This window comes from Caenorhabditis elegans, chromosome II (genome assembly GCF_000002985.6).
Source record: "Caenorhabditis elegans chromosome II".
Taxonomy (NCBI): Eukaryota; Metazoa; Nematoda; class Chromadorea; order Rhabditida; family Rhabditidae; genus Caenorhabditis; species Caenorhabditis elegans.
Window position 1 is genome coordinate 5,958,301 of NC_003280.10, and position 22,265 is coordinate 5,980,565.

A 22,265-nucleotide genomic window follows, 5' to 3' on the forward strand; every position below is an offset into this window, starting at 1 on the left:
AAACAGTCCCAGAATTGGTGTAAAGAAATTGGTGTAACAAGTTAGAATTTAACAACAAAGATGATCAGCACTAGTTCGTATGGATATGCGATACATTTATTTTACCAAGCAACAAAAAACATGAATTCTTGGATTAAAAAATAAGAAATTTTGAAAATATCCAATAAACTTGTATGTGGATTTTTGGTTTTTTTTAGCAAGACATTCTTGGAAAGAACCCAAAAATTCTATGAAATTCGCATTCCTGCTATTAGGTTTAAACAAAAGTTATATTTTTAGTCGATTCAGAGGAAGTACGGTATACGAAAAAGGAGTTTCTAAGATAATTTAATTCATTCTTACTACATTATTTAAAGTATCCGAAAATAGATCAATCTTCAATATTTTCAATTTACAGCTGCTTCAGACTTTTTTTTGTAAATTGTTGTTATCATGGAATGAACTTTTGGGATTTTTGCATTGTTCGCAAATACATATCCGGTAGTAATATTAAACAGTTCCTCGAATTCGAAAACGAAAACAGGTTGACATCCGATATTTTGGGAGGAACAAGAGAATACTGGGAAGGCTATGGAAAGAGAGGGGCACACAATAAATATAATTCCTTATTCATAATTCATCATCTGACACAGCCAATAGCCAAAACACGGTTCCAGTGTATTACCTGATCATGTGGAAAAAGAGGTTTATATGTATTTGAAGAATTTGGCCAGAATGGATAAGATTTCAAGAAAAAAGAAAAAAAAACGAAGAAAAAGACGAAAGCGAAGGAAGTCATAAATGTATCCGTTTAACGGACGATGGCCAGAAGACACGGGAGCGCCGTGCTCTCGTTAGTTTTTACGAGCAGTTTTTTAGTAATTCGATTATCGGATTATGGTTGTGGTGGGTGTGTGGGTAGAAAATTAATAGCCATTGGAATAGAAAAAGTGCGAAGTGTCAAAAACAGATGACAATGATCCGACTGGTTTTTGAGAAGCATCAAGAGGGTATTGATGCAAAACGAAGTGGCGAGGAGTTCTGGAGAAAAATATAGGTTTTTAAAAAATTCTGTTGAAAAATGAGAATGTGAGGTAAAGATATTGATAATCAAGTGATTTACAAAATAAATTCAAAATGTTTCCGGAAGTCGAGACCGGAATTTGGGGGATAATAAAATATTCGAGAAGGAAAATAAAATGCCAAAAAATGTGAAAAATGAAATCCTCGTGAGATCGGATTACGAGCATATTTCCATGGTTACGTGAAAAAAGGAACAAAATAAAAAAAAGAGTGGGCTGACTGAATGAGCCAAATACAAAAAGTACACTGATTGCATATGAATTGGCAGTTGATTTGAAAAGTGTATTCAAGACTCAAAGGACTGGAGAAGTACAAAGTAGTTAGTCAGATGTCTCCACACGCAAATTATAGGGTTTGAGGGAAATAAGCGAGAAGATGGGTGATAATAAGGTTAGAGTCTGGCCCACCAAATGTCGCTAAATTTGAGAGACGATTCGGTTGAATGAACATTGAAGAATTTCTCGAATTGAACTGCAAAAACAGGAAGAAAAGTGAATAAATATGTTTTCGCGGAAGAGTGAGAGCAAGAGCGTTCAGGTGTTATTTCTAAGAAATTGAAAATCTCACGAGACACTTTTGAGAGCTTGGGGGAATTTTCAAGAATTATCTAATTATCTAACCACGCGTTCCGTTTTCTTTGGGGTGTAGAACATCTGTTGTGAAAAAAGTTATGAAATGCTACAAACGAGATAGAGAAAAATAGAGAAAATAAATGACGTTAAGAACTGTTCGACGAATAATGATCATATAATTAACTGCAAGTTAAATGGACTACGTCATTAAAAATGATAAAATTTCTGTGTTAGAAAGATGAGTATAAGACAAGAACTTTATAGAACCTGGCTAAAATCAGAAATCCAAAGCAGCCAAATAAATCGGTAAATCTACAAAATGGTCTACTTAAGCATGGTGAGCAAACAAAATAGTGGGAAATATCCAATCGATTCCAAAATAATATTTAATTTTTGTTGTTCAAAAAAGAGAAAACACAAATTTGGTTCGAATGTTGCCATTTGTTGAAAATCGCAGTAAAAATTATTTTGCCAAATAACAACTTTCAGCCAGTTTTTCAGATTATTTTCGAACTTTAAAACAAAATTAAATTTTAATTGAAAATTATTCGAATATTTTTTCTATATTTCTATAATTTATTTTATTTTAAAAAGTTAGTAAACCATACCGAAATGGTTTGTTTTGTATATTTGTCCACACCCCTGATTCGAGCAGACATGTTTTGTTATGACTCTCCGGATAAGCTGACATTTTCGATATCCACATTCATTCCAATAATTCCTGTATTTTCAGCTCAGACCACCGTGTTTTACGTCAGCAGCTTGCTCGGCGGAGCACACGATGTAACAAGAAACAAAGCAGTAAAGTCCGGTAATCGCGTGTGTGAGAAATACAAATTATCGCCCAGAGGCGACAAAATTAGAGGCTTTCGCGCGCGCTCGTTGCCTGATGTTGACATACGAAAACGTGTAAATGTGCTTCTGCTGCCACACAACTACTTGGCTTATTCCTTCTTCGTCCTTCATAGATCAAAGAGAAAACAGAAGAAGAGGTTTCTATCTTTTGGCATGGCCACAATAATTGGCAGCACGGGACATGAAGTACAAAAAAGTGATGAAAAAAGGACATATGGAGGAAGGATTTGGAGAATTGTTCAAACGAGAAAAAAGCAAGGACGAGCAAGAAAAAGGTGACAAGGGAATTGTTTGACGTCAAAGAACAGAGAATTTTTACTTTGTGTCGGGCAAAAGAGACTACGGGATTCATCTGAATCTAAAGATAATCTAGGCGTGGAAGCTGGGCATGGTTTTTGATTAAAAGATTGTATTGCAGCAATAAAGATAAACATTCACGTATATAGAAGATGGTTCGAAAAAGTTAGACCGTAACTTTGGAAAGCTTAGAAAATCAATGTTCCGGAATTGGACTCGCTTTGAAATAAGGTGTGAATCATACTTCATGGTTACTTCACAGTATAGAAAACAAACTCAAATGGTTGTCAGAATAATCTAGAATTACTAATTAAAAAATGCTACATGAAGTTAATCAATATGAAAAATAGCATGCAGTAGGGAAGGTGACCAATATCCAAAAGATTTAGAAAGATAAAAATTTGATAGATGGATACCTTGAGTACTGTAATCGTGTCGCCTATTCCTTTGTTTCTCTCACAATCAATTTCCCTTTCTATTTCTTACGACGCTCTGTACATCTTTTCCCATTTGCTATTCGTTTTATATTTCCCACTATCATTCCAATTTTTCAATATTTTTCTTTGATATGGTTGAATTAAATTTTTTCCAGACTTGTTTCAGACTAAAATTGTGTTGATCAAGCTGAAAATGGCACAAAAGAAAAATGCGACAGCGACAAAAGCGAATTCGGTACCAAAGAGCATGCCATCTAAAAGAGTAAGTTTCTTAAAATATTTCAGAATGCACAGATTACATAATTTCAGCGTAACGAAGTTGGTCTTCTGAAAATCGAAAACTCAAAATTCACACTTTTGGATAGGAAAACCAAAAGAGCAGTTGCAAAGGGAACGAAAAATTATGGAGCTGGTGGAAAAGTGAAGACTACGAAGAGCACAAATATTAAGAAACAGAAGAAGAGAGCGAAGAACTAAATGAGTATTTTTTGTTATTAGAATTGGTTTTTTGAAAACTCATCAACTTGGAAATAAACACATGTTGAAAGAAAAATGACTATCAAAAGTTCAATTTATGGCTTCTTACAAATCGGTTTCCTAGAATTAATGTTAAGGTTAATGAGCACAAATCGGTTTGATTGGAACATCAAAGAAAATTAGTAGGATGTAAAACATTTCCCAGCATCATAAATAAGTTTATGAATATTTGTTCGGGATGTTGCGAATAAAATTATATTCAACAAAAAAAAAACTAAGTTTTCCTCGGACGGGCACACCTGGCAGTTTGAAAGTAAGCCAAAAAAGGTGTTGAGCCGAGAGGAAAGCGAGTGAGTGAGAAGAGGGAAAATATGGTGTGTTCTATTCATCGAGAGTTGAATAGCGTGACTGACTGACTCATAGACCGGATATGCTCACTCAAACGACGATCGATAAAAAGTGTGAAGAAGGAGAGTAGGAGGGGGCAACCCCGCGGGGGGGCGTCAGAAGACTTGACTGCTTCTTTTTTTCCTTCTTTGTCAGAAAAATGCGACATGAAAAAGCGGAGCAGGACGAAAAAAAGAGAGCAAAAGGCCAGAGGAGGACCATGAGAGAAGTGTGAATTGAGTTAACACGAATTTTAGATTATTCGGTGAGCTCTCATCATTTTTTTTGTTTCGAACCCTCCATTGCACTCTTTTAAAGCTAACAGATCAATTTCTCCCAGTGAAAGAACACATACATATTCTAGTTGTAACTTGACGCCAATACAAGCGACTGCGAGAGCAGAGAGTGTGCCACGTCAGCATCATGAAAGAAAAATGAAGGAAAATGAGATGTTATTTTGACGTCGTCATTTTTCGCAGAGTCGCGTCGATTGTCGAGGCGTTTAATTAACGCGCTTGGTTCGGTGGAAAGAAAAAAAAAAGATGAAGACGTCTGAAAACGAGGAAGCAATGGAATGAAATAGAAGAAGAGCAGAAGCCGAGGTGAGTTGGAAAAAAAGAGGAGAGTGCTCTCGGAAGTAATGTCGTTTTTGTGGCTGGATAATTGCCATAAACCATCCATGAATGGTGCCACACGAGGCTTTAAAAGGATAGAGAAAACGAGAAGGATGGAAATGAGCAAAGTTGTAACAAAGAAGAAGAATTATTGGCAACTTTTGGATGAAAAGGTCAGTTCTTTGGTGACGAATGTGTTCAAAAATCAACTTTGGATTCAGGTTCACGTGAGCAAGTAGGCGTTGATAATATGTTTTTTAATAAAATTTTTTGCTCTGTTACTATAAATTTTCGAATAACTGTTGTGACGCAATTGCATTTAATGCAAAAATTAAAACATTGAAATTATATTTCGAATTACTATTAGAAAGTTACCTTCTATTAAGAGGTGTATCAAAATTCACACGAAAAAGTTTTAAAGTTTTAAAAATGTGGTGCTTTCAGTTCCCTTTCAATGCTGTAATTTACAACTTCTAAAAAAGTCTTCAAAATCAAAAATTAAAAAGCAAACTTCTGAAAGTACAAAACATTTTTAAAACATTCTCTCGCAAAATTATTTTTAATTTAAATCATAGTCCTTCGATAAACTAATTTATTTAATATAACTAGATTAGAGGGGAAGCTCAATGAACATTGCAATAGACTATACTGGACGCTTGAATATCAATTTCAAATAGATTATAAGGATTCAAACTGGAAATTGTCTTGTCTCAAAGCACTGGAATTATATTCTGAGAACAAAATATGATGTGATTCTGATTGTGAGTTGTCTTGAGAATCATCGAGCATTATAAAGTCTTAAAACAAAATGTGGGGGATTTAATAGAGTTTTCTAGAGAAAATTTTCAGAATCAAAAAATTTAAACCCATGCAGGCGAAAGCTGTTTACTCGTGCTTTAGTTGTAACGTATCTATCAATAATACGAGTCATTTTTTTGTTCTTTTTAGTCGATGTTCGTTCTCCAAAAAAACGAGCAGCCGTGTCAAGTATTTCATCAATCATAGCGCATATCATGCATGTTTTTTCTTCGTTTTGAAAGAACCAGCTGAACAAGTCAATTGACTAAACGACAACGGCCAACGGAAAGGAACAAAAGAGGACAAAAGAAAACAACACAAAAAACCGAAGAAATAATGGGTACGCGATGATAGTATGGAGCCTGAAAATGGTGGTAGTTTAAAAGTGTTCTCGAAGGAATTGAATGAAGCGTCAAAGGAAATAGATCCTGGTGGCTTCAAAAGCATGGAATAGGAACAATAGGAACAAGGAACAATGTAATCTTAGAAAGTTTAAAGGAGATGAACTTTTTGCAAGTTCTCTTTTTTTTATTCTCGTCTCACTCTGTGTTGACATCGACAGAAAATCCCATGGGATGAGGCGGCCTCAACAAAACACACCTGAGTCCATTGATGGTTTTGTTCGTCTGGAAAATAGAAAACGTCAGCATTTGGAGTCTTTCTGACCGTGAGAAAATTCCGTAAAGTCTTTGATTGAATGAGAAATGAGAGTGACTGAATAAAAGAGAAAGCAGGAAAAAAGATCAACATTAGAAGTTTCATTTAGTCGAAGTAGAAAGATTAAACGAATGCTATGCTCTCAGGGGGGTTAATTTTAAAGTTGAGATTTCATTTGTAGAAGTTGAATCATGTACAGTAAGATGAGTCTATGAAATAGGAACGAATTTTAAGCCGAGTCAAATTTAGAAAAATAAAATAAATTTTCAGCTTATCTGAATTTTCGATAATTGGAGAACAGCTTAGAATAAAGTTCACACCAACATTTCAATTTAAAAAAAAACCCACAATTCTCAACACTAGTGAAATTGCTTCAGAGTATTTGCAATAAGCACGATTTCTTAGAACTGCTAAATATTCTACGCAGTCTGCAATAACAGAAAATTAGAAAAATAAAACACGATAAATTTTAATGAAAAAATGTAATCTTTTGACAAAATATCTAAAGCAATGTAAACAGTAAATCAGGAAAAAAAGTTGTATTATGAAATCTTCCTGCCTTTCTGAAAGAGTTCCTTATAGAGAATGACAGAAAAAAACCAGATACAATATTTATTCTCAATAAAAACATAATATACGTAAAAGGTTATCAATGATATTTATTACATTCTCTAGAACTAATAATATAATAAAATATTACATTTTATTGAATGTGTTCTGAGAAAACAGGGGTTTCATGGCTGCGTGATAAAATCACGAGAAAGTAAATTGTTTTTCCCTGTAATTTGATAAGATTCAATTTTACCTATGTAGAAATTGCCGAATGTAATGTTCGTAAAATTGAAATCTCAGGGAATCTGGAAAGAAACATCTAACGCCACCATGACTGAGCACATGGCTGAGTACATGCTTACCAGTAATTATCAGCATTTTCAGTAAAAAAAGTTAGCATTAAAAAACCTTGGTGTTTCAATTAATCTTTGAAATAGGTTCACTTAGTAATTGGAAGAAACATTGCACACCAAAAGGGGAAAATATGAAAAAAGTGGGTGGTAGTAGACACTCTCAAATTCACACTCTATTTCATTTTTTTTATCGCCATCGCAAATCTCAACGACAAAAACGCGTTGAAGCCTTTTTTCCATTTCTCTGTCGCTTTGCTCAACGACTACATTTATTTTGTGTGTGTTGCTTTTTATGTGCCTATAGTCCTTTGGGGAAGTTGTTGGAAGCTCGCCGCCACCCAATGCCTGAAGGCTCGACGAGCTGGAACAAACCGAAAGAAAAACGGGGGAGAAGAAGAAGGAGAGAAGACCATCGTTGTTTTTAAGACTCAAGAGAAGAGGCTTCACACAAGCACACCTATATAATTGTTCAGTCATGCGTACCTCCGGCCCGCCAACTATTTATTTTTGAGAGTACTTCTACTGTGTCAGGCAGGCCTTTCACTTTTTGAGCATAAAAGGGGAGTCTATATGAAAGTGAAATGGAGGGTTGGTTTAGTATTAAAATAAGCAGCCCAATTACATGCAATGGCTATCGGCTCGTCGACGGCTCGGCGGGGATACTCTTCTATTGGGTTATTAGAGAGAAGTTTTTTTATACGAGAGATAGACATTCGGAGAACTATTGAAGAAATCAAATTTAAAAGGAACTGCTTCGAGAAACTCTAATTATTTCCGGTCACTTCGAAAGCGCTTGTATGAGGGAAAAATTGGCTCACATTTGGATCTTGTTTCGGAATTGAAAATTTCATAACGAATCCTTCAATTTTTCATGGCATGTAACATCAAAAAAATTTAACAAGTGGTTTTATAGTCTCTAAAATTTTCGCATTTTTATGCCACACTCGTGTTCATCAAAACAATTAAGCATAGTTTCAGAAAAGGATTACTATTCAAGTATTAAAATTCAACATTTGTATTTTGCTAAATTCTTATGTTATTTACAGAAATATCTAACTTAATTCCGAAAAGAAAACAGCAAATGGTTGTCATTATATAATTATTTAAATTTTTTACAAAGGGTTTAAGATTTTTCAGAACACAAATTTATCGTCAGAGGAAAAAGCTTTCTTTCCCCAAAAATGTTCAAAACAACTCAAACAAAAATATGTATCAATTGAAAACATAACTTGCAACATTTTTGGAAAGCTTCAGATCAATCTTAACAACAAATACTACAATTTGAAGGATATATAAGAAAAGGGACCACCAAAGAGACCAAATGGAAAGAAAGGACAAATGGGAAAAGGTTTCATGGCTTTGGAAGAGGAGAAAGAGTGCCCAGACATACGAATTCGCGCACGCATGGACCGACGGCTCCGGATGTCAGAAGTAGAGAGCACGAGACGCAGACAAGAGTTACGAAATATTGGGGAGACAGTGCGTGAGAGGAAGAGACGCAGAGTGAGTTGCTATGGGAGACCCCGAGGACCTCATTTGTTTTTTCAAATTCCTGCGAAGGTCGGATGTGGAAAATTTTAGTTTGATTGGATTGTTTTTCGAGAAATTCGAGACACTTGATCTTCCACTTTTTCTTCATCAAAAGAGGTCATATTTCATTTTATTGCATTTGTTGAGGGTGGAAATTGTTCCTGCAGATGACTATTATCTACATCATTCAAAAAATGACAAAGTTACGTAATCGGGAAATGTGTGATTGACAGAGTTACGCTGAGATTTGAATAGAAGAAGTGGTAAACATCAAAGCAAAACCTCTTAAGTTTTAATTGGATATAGGTCTCGAATATGTATTGTGTGGTTTTTCAGAAGATTTTTTTTTTAAATTGTTGTATTTTCCAATTCAATTGATTTTAAATTTTAATTTTCTGATTTTTGTGTTAAACTCGGCGCAACTTACTATTATTAAAATTTCTCAGAAGACGATTTAAATTGTATATATATATAAATAGCTTTTGTGTGGCCATTATTTTGAAACTCCATTTGAAAAAAATAATGTGAATAATTTTTCTAACCTATAATTACTGAATGTCAAATACCCATCGAAGATATCAATCTGATTTTGAAACATTATTTTTAAACTTTTCATTCAATCACGACTAACTATTAAAACATGAGTCGAATAACACATACACCGATCATCAAACACCATATTTCTCTCTCGCAACTTGAGCCAATATGAGCATGAACCGATGACAGATGGCCCTGCCATTTAGGATAACATCGTGAAGCGTCAAAGCATAAATGTGCTCTCAAATGGATAATCGGTGATGACTGAAGTGTGTATGTGAGACAGAAACATGGAAAGATGGAAATAAATGAATAATATTCTAATAATCTCATATTTTCACTATTTATCTTGCTTCGCAATGTTCATCATGGTAGCTCACCTCTTGGTTGTTTCTGGGGACCAACTGGGAGAACAGTTACAAATATATTTTAGATTTTTACTGTTTGCCAATTGGTTAGGTTGATGCTGTTATGGGAGACGCCACCATCGTCGCCTTCCGATTTTTGAAAGCTGATTCCCGAAACTGTAGCCTCCTTTTCGATCTGATTGTGAGTTATGAGTTCTTCAATCGATTCTCGAAGTTAGAATTTATTTTTAACCACGAGAAATCAATGAGATTTACAACAAGAATACAGCAAACATTTTATTGACTTAATCGTATTCAAAGGGCAATACATTTTTATTCGAGCTCATTCCTTCGTTGATTCATTTCGGATTGACATCTTTTTCTTTTTCGTTGACAGAAGCTGCCTGTAACTATTTTTATTTTTTATTTTGAATATCAACAAATCACTCACATCTTCATAACTGGGACCTCCTACTTTCTGAATCGATGGAGCATCATGAAGTGTATCATCACTTTTATCATTGATTTTTCCTGGTTTCAGAGCATTACGATGGCGTGCAGTTGGAGTTCGAGCAACTGGTTTTGGCGATTTGGCCTTCACAACATGATTGTCTGGATGAAGTTCTGGTTCAGTGTCAGTCAATGGTTTTTCAGTCAATAATTCATTCGCGTAAATCGATCCTTTTCGAATTGGCTTATGAACCGATGGCATTTTCTTCTCTGAAACGGTAACTAATTATTTCATACTTGTTTTTTAATTCTTACCATCTTTAATATGTTCCGAAACTAGCGGTGGTCCCTGAGCTACAGATCTTTCCGTTTTTTTGGTTGTGGCCACCACCTTCTTTTCCTTCTTTGGAGTAGGAGCTGTAGGCACGGTGGAGTTTGAGATCTTGGGAGATGGCTCAATATTTGACATCGCCTCAGCCTTGTCTCTAAAAATATTAAGATTTGTTGAGCGCTCACATTTCAGATAACTCACTCGTTCAAAGAAGCTTGTTCGAAAGCTGTCACTTTCACTGGTTGCTTATCTTCCACAGCTTTTTTCACCTAAAAACATTATTTTTGAATCTCAAATCATAATAGCTACTTACGGCTGCAGGCTTGGCTCTCTCGCTGGGCTTTTTGGAGAAAGCAGAACATTTGACGATGATTGTGCTAATTAAAACCAAATGAGCTGTTAGAGATAACATTCTGTAATTGCCAAGTGTATTTCTTAAGAAAACAAGAAAATTTAACTCACATACGAAACTATCAAAAGTGACTTCGTAATTTTACAAAATGATGGCTTTTCTGGATTTGTTCCCTTCACGTGTAGAAAGAAACGAGCAAAAAAAATCTTAGTGTTAGCTTTTTAGTTTTCACGGTGAATATGGATATTTTTAATGCTCAAAAAAAAAATATTGAACATGGTTTCAACTTTAACATTGTTAATAGAATCAGATTGATTAAATAAATCTTAGCATAAAAAAACCAATGGGCATACCTTCCTTGGACTTTTTTTTAACAAACGATCTTGTTTACTAATCATATTCTATTTCCCATCATTCTAGAATCAGCAAAAAAAAGTGTGAAACCTGGTGTTTTTAGTCTCCCAAACATCCAGCCTCCAAGTCATCTATCTCCACCTTCTTCTCCTCATTTCAAATTCCTTTTCAATCTCGTTGTTTGTAAATGCAAATTGGGGCCAACAATACAATAGGTGTAAAATGGCATCAGAAGTAGTAGCAGGGGAGGGCAGTCATTCTCTTCTTCTCTGCCCCTTTCACAGCCTTCAATCAGTTTCAGTTTGTATCGTCCATCATTTTCGAGAATACGAGGTGACCAAGGTCAATTCCTTCGGTCCGCCTTGTTTCGTTACATGGTTTCATAGCGAATACTTTTCATAAAAGTGACCAAACCGCTCTTCTACATTTTTTTCTCGCTTCTTCGTCCAACTGAAAGTGATTTCTTTCAATTTATACTACTTTCATCTTATTTAGTACAGATACTAGTATAACTTTTTCCTTTCAATTTCATTTCGCTCATAAAATTGGCTGACTTTTCAGTTATAGTTTTGAATCGTTTCAATGCTTTGACTTCAGTCCAAATTAACTGATTAAAAGATTCAAATTTTTTTAAAGTAAAATTCTTTCTATTTTACAATTGAAGTTATTTTAGAATTTCATTTTTCTGAGTCAATTTTTTTGCATCTGAAATCTAAATTTGAAAATTTTGAAACTATAGAATATTATGTAGTTTTTCTAAAACTGTTATCTTATTTTCTAGGTTTTCAATTTTGCTGTTACATATTAAAAGTATTAAAATTTAAAGTTGAACATTTTCAGCATCAAGAATGAAATCAACACTTCTAATACTACTGTTATCAATCAAACAAGGTACGTATCTTCATATAATTTTCCTCCCGAATCACTATTGTCTTCACTCTGACATCACTTTTAAGACAACAACAGTCACGTTATACACTTAATGATGCTTTTCCTTGTTAATCTCTGAAACCACCCACACCTTCCCAATTTGAGAGTGACAAGAAATTCATTTGTTTGAAAGTATAAACGAGGTTGTAATGAGTCAGGCACTCTTTGAACAATGGAATAAAGAATTCAAAAAGGAGGCAAAAATGTTGTATGTGTGTAATGAATAGATGACCGTAACAGAGGACAAAACACATGATCAGAAAAGGGGGTAAACGGGTGAAGCAGACAGTTTGGCGGGTGGGTCTCATATGATGGCTAATGGGGAGTGTGTGTGTATTTTAAAAATCATTGAAACAAGATCTTCTGAAGCTTTCTGAAGCTTCTGAAGCACAAGGAAAATCACCAAATTTTTGAGAAATGCTGCATTTTTTTTTGAGAAATGCTGCATATTCAGAAACTTACAACGTTCGAATTAGGATCGCAAAAAATTAAAATCGAAATTATTTGCAAATTTTCTTTGATCGGCTTCCAAAATCATGTGTGGTCAAAAGTAATAGAAATCAATTTCCACTTTTTGACTCTATCTGTAAAGGAAAAATTTCAGTTTTTTTTAAATATTTTTCAATACGGTATTCATCCATTTTATCACCCTATAAGTAAAATTATGGTTTTTCAGCTTTAAACTAAAGAGTTAGATCAATAATACAAAAATTTACTATTGAAATTAACTATTGACCTCACTATAATTCACTCGTATTATTCAATTTTACAGGCTCTTCTCAAATAAATCTCGGATCATTCTTTCTCCATCCTCAGCAGAACAATGGCGGCTTCGACATGGGAATGGGACAAGGAGCAAATATTTTAGGATTTGGAGGTGATCGTAGCTTTAATTTAGCTGGTAACAGAGCTGGATTTGCTTTGGGATGTGAGTATTAACACTTTTAACAACAAAATTGCAAAACTCTAAAGACTAAGAACTCTTCGTGTACAGATTTAATAACGTAGGCCTGGCTGCATGCCCAATCGGTAAATTGTTATATGTTGAATAGCTCCTACTGCTCGAAAGATGACCGAGTCATTACAGTTTTCTTTTGAAAATGTGTTGATTACTGGCTTACTATTAGATTCAAACCAAGGTTTTGAAGACTTCCCATTACTTTATATGCGAAGTTATTTTTAAGTTGTACCCAACTTTTATTTTTATAATTGATTTAGCATGTATTAATTATTAAAAATTTAACAATCTTACTATTAGTTAGATATAATTATTTTTTTTATTTATAATTATAACATTTTTTAACAGTATGGACTTCTCAATCTAACTTTCTTTTCATTAATAATTTTCATTTAAATTTACTGTATTTTGCCTTTGATGTAATATTCAATAATTTCCTTTTTCAGCTAATAATGGAGCTCTTGTCGGCGGACAACGTGTTGGAGTTGATGGGGGAATTGGTGGAGGACGTGAAGGTGTTGAAATGGGAAGTCAGGTGCAATTTGGAAATGAGCCAAATCCTGGTCATCCAGCCGGACAGTTTGGAAGTTTTATGGATAATGTCAAAAACTTTTTCTCATTTTTGGGTAAGTTTGACTATAGGAATTTTCTGGAAAGCAGAAGCTAATCGTTCAAAAGGAAAATCATCTGTTCATAAAGTTATCTTGATCAAGCATCAATGTCTTTGTTTTCCATTTCAAGTTTAACACGTACATCATATGAACTTTGAACATCTATAATTCTTCTTTCTCTGGAACTTTTTCTATCTTAAATAAAAAATTACAGGTCGTGGAATGCCAATGCCCCCTCAACAACCACCTCCATCACCTCCATTCTCATTGGGAGTCACTCGTCCACCAACTTTAATTGGTACTGAAAGATCTGAAAGTGAAAATGGAGGAAGACATAGACGTATGTGATTATATATTTATTGAAACAGTGGGGATTTGTTAAAACAGGAGCTCTATGTTTTTTAAATTTGTTTCACATTCCTTTCACACAATTTTCTTTCAGCTCGCCCATGGTTCCCAGAAGGTGAACAAATTCCAGAAGTAACTGGAGAAATGAGGCCAAAAGAAGGAGAAGCTGGAATTTCTTCATCATCCTCTTCCTCTTCTGAAACTGAATTCATTGGGCCAAACAATGGAGAAATCCCCAGAAAATCTGTCGAGTTCAGTATCGATAAAGAGCCAAGAGAGGAGTTCACTGAGGATTTATTCACGGCACAAACAAGTCGACCACGAGAGTTGCCAGGGCTTATAGAGTTTGCCTAGATTATCTTAATTCTCCCATCTTTATATATTTTCTCAAACATTCCCTTACATAGATTTTCATGACCTTTCTACGGGTTTTGTAAATATTTAAATAGTTCTTGATCTTTTACGCTGCCCTTTTTGAATAATTTAAGTTGAATTGTCAAAAAAATTGCAGAATCACAGCTTTATGAATAAATCTTTATGACCAGCAACAAAAATACGCAGTGAACTATGAAATGGTATTGTTACGCAGAAAGAATCACATCTTATGTGACGTCATGCTTACACTTGAAATTTACATATTTATAAGAATTTAGTCACAATTGTGAAAAAAACCGATGACCCGTTGATCATTTGGAATTACAAATCACAGTTAAAACAATTGAATTACATACATAGAATTGAAACTATTAAACTAAAATCTTTGCAATCAGAGAAAAGGTTTGATGCATCTTTTGTTGATGTTCGCTTTTATGAGTGAATGACTTTTTTACAGCTCTTCGAAGCTCCGGATTGCACAGCTGAAATGAAAAAAAGTATGAGTTGATTTTGTGTTACAGTTTATATCTCTAAAGAAACATCTGAAAACATTTGCAACGTCCCGTTTCAGCCAGTAAATTTGAGGATTGTTACAATAAAATTTCGAACTGACAAATTCAAATTTATAATCACTTACCATATATATTGGGAGTCGAAGTGCACAAGCAGTCACTACCAGAACTGAAGAAAGATCAGCGGATAACATGTACTCTTCCAAGAACCTGAAATGTTTTTATAAATTTGAATAGTATTTTCCAGTACTACCGTGTTTGCAATGACTCAATATCAATGAATTCCCAAGCGGTGATGAACACATTCACTACGTTTGATATCAAATAAATGACACAAATGAATAGCATTGTGGCTGTCGCCTGACGTACGTTTGTCTGAAATATTTCTTTGGAAATTAATCAAATCTGATGTTTTCTGTGATGACATACCCGACTCTGCATTCTCAATGAAAATCTTCTTCTTGATCTATTCCCAAAAGCGTGTTGCATTTGAGATCGAAGCTCCAGGACAATTCCAAGATTTATTAATAAGAGAAGGGCAAATGGAAGAAACACAGTGGCAATGTTTCGAATCCAAAACTTGTAAATTGTACCATACCAAACAGATTTTGTAATATCTGTTACATCTACATAATACTCCATTACTGTATTTTTGCATGAAGGATCTTCATTTGGAAACACATCAAGCTCTATGAGCATTCCACCTTTTGTTAGTACTCCAAGGGAAAGGCATGCTGAAATAATAAATTAGTTTCAATGTGAAGTTTTTTTTTTTTAAATTTCAAAATATGTACCGCAATGTGTCGTAGAATGTTTAAACTGAAAAATTAAGCTTCTCTTTATTTTTGTAATTAGTTTTTAAATTTTGATTTTCACTTATCAAAAATTTGTGATCTCGATAATTTTTGAAAAATTCAATTTCCTTGAATTTATAAAATCGTATACCTTTAAAATTTTCCTAATTGTACATTAGGAATTAGGAATCTGTAGAGTTGCCGAAAATTTTCAATTTAGGAATTTAGGAATTTAGGGTCTGAGCGGTCTTTCTAATCTTCCGAACACGGCCTATTATTTTATCAAACGTTTTTTTAAGACTTTTTTGTTTCACATTTACATTTTCTTTCCTTTATCCTTTTTTAATCAACAATCTTTCCAAGGTATTAACCTTTGCCGGTCTGGACCTTTTGATCCATTTTAATGAAAAAAAAGAACACTTTTACTTTAGAATAAGGAACGGAAAACATAAACAACATCCTTGTATGTATGTCAATAAGGAAGAAATACTAATTGCGTCATTTATAAGGACACGAGGCTTTGCACCACGACTTAGAAGTACTCTAAGTAGCCAAATTTATCTTTGGTTGTTTTTTGAACTCACCAAAGCACCACCAACTCCGTCGTTTTTGAAATTGTTTTAGCATGTAACTTCTGACAGTTATTAAGTATCTCTCATACGCTACGGCTATCAGAATATAACTGAAAGTTTGATAATAGAGATGTTTGAATTACTAATGAGAGACTTGCCATGCAGTCGTCATGCAGACATGCGTCATTGCCAGACCATACACAAAAAATGGCCACCAGGCCTTGGCGAGTTCAATCCATTTAGTCCAATCTTTTAAAGAATCTACCAGTATAACAGGCATATAGCATACAGATATGATAATGTCGAAAAAGCAAAGTGCAAGAATGAACTGTAAATTAAATATTATGAATAGAATCTGAGGTTTGTAGATAAACTATTCTTTTCAAGGATAATAACTTACATGAAAATAGCATTTGAAGCATCTATTATTCCGTATTAGTGATATAAATAAAAGAACATTGTTCGAAATTGAAATAATTGAAATAAGAGATCCTGAAAAAATTACTATACAATGACTTTTAGACTGTGAATTGTTGTCAGAATACGCACCAGCTATCACTATAGCAAACGAGATTGTGGATTTCGGACCATCTTCTTCGCACATTTGATTGTCTGAAAATAAAATAAAAAAAGTTTTAAAAAATAATGCGTGATAATGATGAGACAAGTGGGCGTTCTTAGAAATTTAAATTTAGAGTTAAAAATTCTCATATTTCAAAAGAAAAAAACGTAGATGAATGTAGATGAATGTACTCTATACAAATACGAGAAGACATTAAAATAGACATTTCAAATAGTCGATTATTCTTCTTCATTACGAAAAAGGCGGTGTTGGAACAAAAAACCAAGAGATAGAGAGAGGATCATACAAATGGAAGGATTTTGTGTGGCTTGGGATTTGGTATGATGCGATTTTCTAGGATCAGAATACAATCTAATGGGCGAAACAAGAAAGGGATTGGGTCAGAAGGTTAGAAAACAAAGATCTACGGTGTCTGGAACACAAAGCATGTCAGAGAATGTGTAGGATGCAAACATATAAACAAAAATACGGAAATTACTATCCACAGACTTTTGATTAAGTTTTAAAAAAATCAAAATACGACTTCCGCAAGTAGGCAGTAGGCAGTAGGCAGGCAGCAAGTAGGCATGTAGGCCTAATTGCCTACATTTTTGAATGGTGTTAATAATTACCATTGAACACCAAAAATGAACAAAAAATGTGCATGCGTGTTTGGCAAAACACGAACGGCTGATATAAAAAACATAAAAGTATCAAATGACAGAAATATTTTGTCAGCTATATTTTTGTTGCTAACTTCTTAAATCAAGCGCGTGCAAATTAATTTTTAAAAGTACCATGGAATAGCTTCTATTTTGATACTCCAACAAATGTTTTATGTGTTTAATATTATTTAACTCAAAATGGGAACTTTATTAAAGTAACAACCGAATATTTTCGGATTAGCTAAAATATGAAAACTGTTATGAAAAATAATGATTTGATAAGAAAAAAAGATTTTCCTCCGAAGAGGACAATACAATTCATTTCGCTCTAAGAATTTATAAATCTTTATGAACAAATAGATATTTCCAGAAAAAAAGGCACCTGCTAAGAAAACCAACTCATACTATTATGAAAATAAAGAGAAACAAAAATTTGAAGCTACATGTCAGTTGTTGTCATATTTTTGTTTAACAGATCCGAAGAGAAAAAGTTGAAAAATAGAAAGAGTCGGAGAAATATTCTCTAATTGACATAACCTATGAGCACATAAAAGTTCTGAATAATGGGGGTTAGAAGAAGCTATCAAGACCAATCTCATCCCATCATGCTTTGTTTTCTTTCCGTTAGCCTAGGTTAAGCTCGCTATAAAACTTTCAGCATCAAATTTTCCAGATTGCTCACCGGTTTGAATGCAAAATAAACAGAGAAAATGCAAAGGATAGGATTGGATTGGTCCATCATAAAACGTGTGCTCAATGAGCAACAAATAAGAAGAAACTTGTAAAAAAGAAAGACATTCTAATTCAGGTCACACCGAGACATAGATGCATATTATCCAAGAATAGAATGGGCTGTTATGCTGTAGAGACCCTATACTTTGAAGAAGACCCCCTACATTCAAAAACTAAATTAAAATGATGGAAATTTAATTGTTGTGCTCATCGGGGACAAACAATTTTCTGGTGATTCGTGAATCATTTTGTGAAACTATTTTACTTTCAGGAAATGCCGTGCAGGGTTTAAGTACTCTAGGTAGTTGCACACCAAAACAGACATTCGAAAACTTATTACTAAACAATTTACCAAACAGGAAGAGTACCTTCCCTTTTTCGAAATGATTAATTCAGTAAGAGTAGTTTTTTTGGTCGGTCGGGAGGACATATAAAAGAAAGTAAACGAGATTACCGGGGGGACAACATGAATTTACGTGTCTCCAACAAATTGAGCTCGGAAATTTGTCATTTTCTGATTGACACGTACACAAATTATGAGTAGTGTTTCCTTGTACTGAGGTCAAAGTTTAGTGAGATTCGTATGAAGAATACAAAATAAATTTTGTCGTAGGAATTCTACAGAATAAAAAAGCTGCATGAGTTCCTAAAAGACAAGCGTAACTTGTCTTAAAAAATACTTACGAAAATTCTAGAAAGGTAAGTGCACTCACATTTAAGATCCACTATGCCTGTAAGAAAATCGATAGGCTCTTGATCTTGACTCTTGCCAACATCTCAACCAACTATAGATAAAAAATGTGAGTATTCAAGTTATAGAAACGGAAGTGCAAAGGTAATATAATAATATTGACAAGAAAAAAACAACTTAACATTATGCTATCACTTTGAAACCGTAAAAAATATTTAACTTTTGTATCAATGCACAGAAATTTACTAAGATGATCTCACATTTGAAAAATTGTTTTTCTGGATTCAATAGGTGTGAATTTGAGACACCTAGATATTAAATTTCGTTGCAACTGCTTTTTGAAATATATTGAATTTCTGGCTCAAAAATATACGAGAAAAGAAAACAAAAATTTAATATCTAAATTTAAATTGGTTATGACAGATACAGTAGTAAATTTTCTTTTTCTTTCAAACCAGAATGATATTTTCTACAAACTGCATAACTCAAACTGAATATCTACATATGCTGACATCAAAGGCTCTGAAACGGATAGCAGCAACAATTAGCTTTATATAAAGATTTTTTTAATTCTAAAACTACATCAACTGCCCACGAGCGGACAAAATGAACGTAGATGGGTTTAACAAGAAAATCGTAAAAAGATGCAGAATAACTCCTAGTGTGGCGTCTTCCGCTGTCAGAACATGTGTACGAACTAACAAAAAATGAGGGCGGCTTTTCTCGAAAATGGCGTATTGAATTCTGGAGATATTAAGTGATATTTGAACCAAGCTGTTACAAATGATAAATGTCATGTTATTGAAGACGGCGGGACCACAACGAATAGAAAAATCCGCTTTGAACATGGTCTATGATATCTGATAGCTGACCGGAAAGAGATCTTTTTGTGTGTATGACGCAAGCTAACATGACATGCGTCCGAAACTTTTGGGGTTTTTCTTTGTCAAAAATTGAACTATAAGAAGTACAGCTAGCTGGGTTTTTTCCGAACTTTAAAGAATCAATCATAGAAAAAACGAGTATTTATTTTCTCAATAAAAACCTCATAGGATATTTTTATATTTTTGTTTTGATCTGAAAAGGCAGTACATAGTATATACGCTAGAGATTTAGTATCATTCAAAAAATATCACATAATTGTTTCCTGTAAGTAGAAGTCGAAGTTTAGCCTGGAGTTTTGTAAAAATGATCCGACACAAGGCGGTTTAGAGTGTGCTATAGTAACCAACGTAAGAGCTCTGGGTTTGGAAAAGTTCAGATACTTGCTGGCATGGCTGACATGAAAATCATAGCGGTATCCAAAGTTGGCACAATTTAGGATTTAAAAAAAGAAATTGCAAAAATAGAAGACAAGAAAGAAGACGATGGAATTGAATATCCGAAAAATGTCTCTTCATGGGAAGTGTCACGTAGTTTACTCCTATGCGACCCGATATCCAAATGATAGTATCAGTTTCAATTGACTCATTTCTTTTGTTTTCCAAGACCAAAAGTCAAAATAAGTAGATGTACTCATAGTTGTGACAAACCGAGTTCTTGTCGCCCCCAATAGGGTGCTAAAGCATGACACGAACTTTGTGGCCCAGCCAAAAAAAAAGAACTGAGAAGGGTCTCTTGAGAGAATGAAAAACGGGGAGGAGAAGACAATGCGTGTGCATCTTGCATCCAACGGAGTTCGTTTTGTAGAGACGGGTCCAGTGTGAAATGAGGAAGCGATTAGATTGGAGTGCACCGGCACGTCATCTCTCCGGAAAAATCCTTGTGGATAAAAAGAATGAAGGTTCAGATTTATATTTGAGAAATAGAAAATGTTCATTATTCAGAAGAAAGAAAACTCTTTTTTTTCGATTATGCCAGGAATTTCAAACTTCAAAGTCCTAGATCTATGCTTTTATAGAAAAACGTGACAATTGAAAATTCAAAACTTCTAGAATTATCAGAACGTATTTGTATTATGTCAGAACAAAATGATTATTTAGAGGAAAGGCATTTACAATACTTTGAAGTTCATTCTAATATTATACTTTTGGTTCTGATAAAGCAAATCTAAGATCAATAAAATATTTGGCTTAAGTCTACTTGAAAACGTATATATTAGGAAGAATATAATAATGAAGCTAAGAATATTTGGAGAGTTTTTTGTCGTTGAGATGCATTCTTCGTGATCTTTGTTATACTTTAAATTGTGTGATAAAATTGATTCCGGTTCGACCTCCAAAGTTATGATGAACAAATCTAATCTTAGTGAATTATAGTTCTTACAGTAATCCTCTATAAACCGGAAATAGTTTGAGTGGAGGTTTGTTTTCTGAAATACAAAGCGCATAAGAAAATTGAAAAAATGCTGAAGGACCAAAATTTAAAAATCGCGTTTTCTAGCTGATTTTTAATCATTTTTTTCTGATTTTGTGATTCATAACGCTAATTTAAAACATGTAGAAATCTGCATACTTTAGAATTTTGTTTTTTTTCTATGAAAATTTATATTAGTACGAGTTTTTTTTTGCAAAAGCAAAGCAGAAAGTCAATACTTATTTTTGTTTTTAAATTTCAAGCACCAAAAAATCTTGGCAAATACTGAAATACTACCTTGTGTTAATACTACTTTTGCTTGAATACTACTATTGCTAGAATACTACCTTTGCTAGAATACTACCAAATTGCTAGAATACTACTATTGCTAGAATACTGCCATTGCTAAAATACTACTTTTGTTGCTTAAATACTACCTTTTCAGAAAATTTTATAATTTTATTCATTTTTTCATTGGAATTCTTATTAAGTACTATTTCTGGTCAGATATTTTGAATAAGAAATAATTAACACAGCATTTTGTATTGTAGAAGTGGCTTGATCGGTTTTATTTAGGGATCAAATTCGAGAGTATTCATTTGTAGTGAAATTGATTTAAATTCAGCTGTAGACCGTTCTCAAAAAGTAACTCCGCTTTTAGTTGTTAGCTATTTTTGATTGAAATGGTTGTAAAACAACAATAAACTAATTGCAGAATTCAAATATTTCTTCCCAGAGTGAGGTTGTAAATACCCACACTCGTTTATAGTTTTACGACTACATATCGTCTCCTTTTTGTTTTGATGACACACAATTATGATTATGATGATTATGATTATGATTATGACAATTATGATGACACACAAATACTGATTCAAACATATAGCTACTAAAGTATTTCACTTTCAAACACTATATCTACAAGCAAACATATTTGCTTATCAATATCAGCCATATTGGACACCTTAAAAACATATCCCATCTTCAAACTCTCACGATGGCTGAAGAAAAAAATTTTTTTTTTAATTTTTCAATTTTTTTTTTAAAGTTTAGGTATTAATTTGCTTTGATGTGTCTAGATATTAAACAGCTATTTGATATTTTCATACATTCTTGTTGTCGCATGTTGATGATGCTCAATCTCAAAAAAGGCTAGGAAAAGTTATTTTTAAATTTGACCGGCGCTCACTTAAGAAACTTAAAAGTTAGAAGAAATAAAACATTACAAAATCAATAAACATGTTAAAAGCTACATTTC

At 33.7% G+C, this 22,265-nt stretch overlaps 4 protein-coding genes and 9 non-coding genes across 13 annotated transcripts; 7 read left to right on the forward strand and 6 right to left on the reverse strand.

Annotated features, from left to right (window-relative positions):
• Positions 1-87: 87 nt before the first annotated feature.
• B0034.14 lies at positions 88-236 on the reverse strand. Its single transcript, NR_051133.1, has one exon. It is a non-coding gene; the product is annotated as an Unclassified non-coding RNA B0034.14 (non-coding RNA).
• A 2,210-nt stretch (positions 237-2,446) lies between these two features.
• On the reverse strand, positions 2,447-2,546 carry B0034.10. The gene has a single exon (NR_051134.1). It is a non-coding gene; the product is annotated as an Unclassified non-coding RNA B0034.10 (non-coding RNA).
• Positions 2,547-3,316: 770 nt separating this feature from the next.
• On the forward strand, positions 3,317-3,775 carry B0034.7 (PBCV-specific basic adaptor domain-containing protein). The gene is made up of 2 exons (NM_001026712.2): positions 3,317-3,485; positions 3,533-3,775. The coding sequence occupies exons 1-2, from the start codon at positions 3,417-3,419 to the stop codon at positions 3,698-3,700; spliced, it is 237 nt and encodes a 78-aa protein (NP_001021883.1). The 5' UTR covers positions 3,317-3,416; the 3' UTR covers positions 3,701-3,775.
• A 679-nt stretch (positions 3,776-4,454) lies between these two features.
• B0034.15 lies at positions 4,455-4,588 on the forward strand. Its single transcript, NR_051135.1, has one exon. It is a non-coding gene; the product is annotated as an Unclassified non-coding RNA B0034.15 (non-coding RNA).
• A 2,630-nt stretch (positions 4,589-7,218) lies between these two features.
• On the forward strand, positions 7,219-7,387 carry B0034.11. The gene has a single exon (NR_051136.1). It is a non-coding gene; the product is annotated as an Unclassified non-coding RNA B0034.11 (non-coding RNA).
• On the reverse strand, positions 7,219-7,387 carry B0034.9. The gene has a single exon (NR_051137.1). It is a non-coding gene; the product is annotated as an Unclassified non-coding RNA B0034.9 (non-coding RNA).
• Positions 7,388-8,454: 1,067 nt separating this feature from the next.
• B0034.16 lies at positions 8,455-8,730 on the reverse strand. The gene has a single exon (NR_051138.1). It is a non-coding gene; the product is annotated as an Unclassified non-coding RNA B0034.16 (non-coding RNA).
• B0034.8 lies at positions 8,478-8,679 on the forward strand. The gene has a single exon (NR_051139.1). It is a non-coding gene; the product is annotated as an Unclassified non-coding RNA B0034.8 (non-coding RNA).
• Positions 8,731-9,759: 1,029 nt separating the features above from the next.
• B0034.4 (uncharacterized protein) lies at positions 9,760-11,231 on the reverse strand. The gene is made up of 6 exons (NM_062790.4): positions 10,719-11,231; positions 10,570-10,669; positions 10,458-10,525; positions 10,241-10,410; positions 9,927-10,195; positions 9,760-9,879 (listed from the first exon to the last, which is right to left on the reverse strand). The coding sequence occupies exons 2-6, from the start codon at positions 10,666-10,668 to the stop codon at positions 9,835-9,837; spliced, it is 651 nt and encodes a 216-aa protein (NP_495191.1). The 5' UTR covers position 10,669; positions 10,719-11,231; the 3' UTR covers positions 9,760-9,834.
• Positions 10,037-14,362, forward strand: B0034.1 (Glycine rich superfamily member). Its single transcript, NM_062791.6, has 6 exons — positions 10,037-10,203; positions 11,803-11,853; positions 12,665-12,820; positions 13,297-13,476; positions 13,676-13,801; positions 13,904-14,362. The coding sequence occupies exons 2-6, from the start codon at positions 11,811-11,813 to the stop codon at positions 14,161-14,163; spliced, it is 765 nt and encodes a 254-aa protein (NP_495192.2). The 5' UTR covers positions 10,037-10,203; positions 11,803-11,810; the 3' UTR covers positions 14,164-14,362.
• On the forward strand, positions 10,758-10,856 carry mir-261. Its single transcript, NR_002355.2, has one exon. It is a non-coding gene; the product is annotated as a pre-microRNA mir-261 (primary transcript).
• On the reverse strand, positions 14,326-16,678 carry B0034.5 (G-protein coupled receptors family 1 profile domain-containing protein). Its single transcript, NM_001393088.1, has 8 exons — positions 16,612-16,678; positions 16,463-16,554; positions 16,221-16,390; positions 16,075-16,172; positions 15,126-15,430; positions 14,950-15,071; positions 14,822-14,906; positions 14,326-14,666 (listed from the first exon to the last, which is right to left on the reverse strand). The coding sequence occupies exons 1-8, from the start codon at positions 16,664-16,666 to the stop codon at positions 14,556-14,558; spliced, it is 1,038 nt and encodes a 345-aa protein (NP_001379542.1). The 5' UTR covers positions 16,667-16,678; the 3' UTR covers positions 14,326-14,555.
• On the forward strand, positions 14,600-14,695 carry B0034.13. Its single transcript, NR_051141.1, has one exon. It is a non-coding gene; the product is annotated as an Unclassified non-coding RNA B0034.13 (non-coding RNA).
• Positions 16,679-22,265: the final 5,587 nt, after the last annotated feature.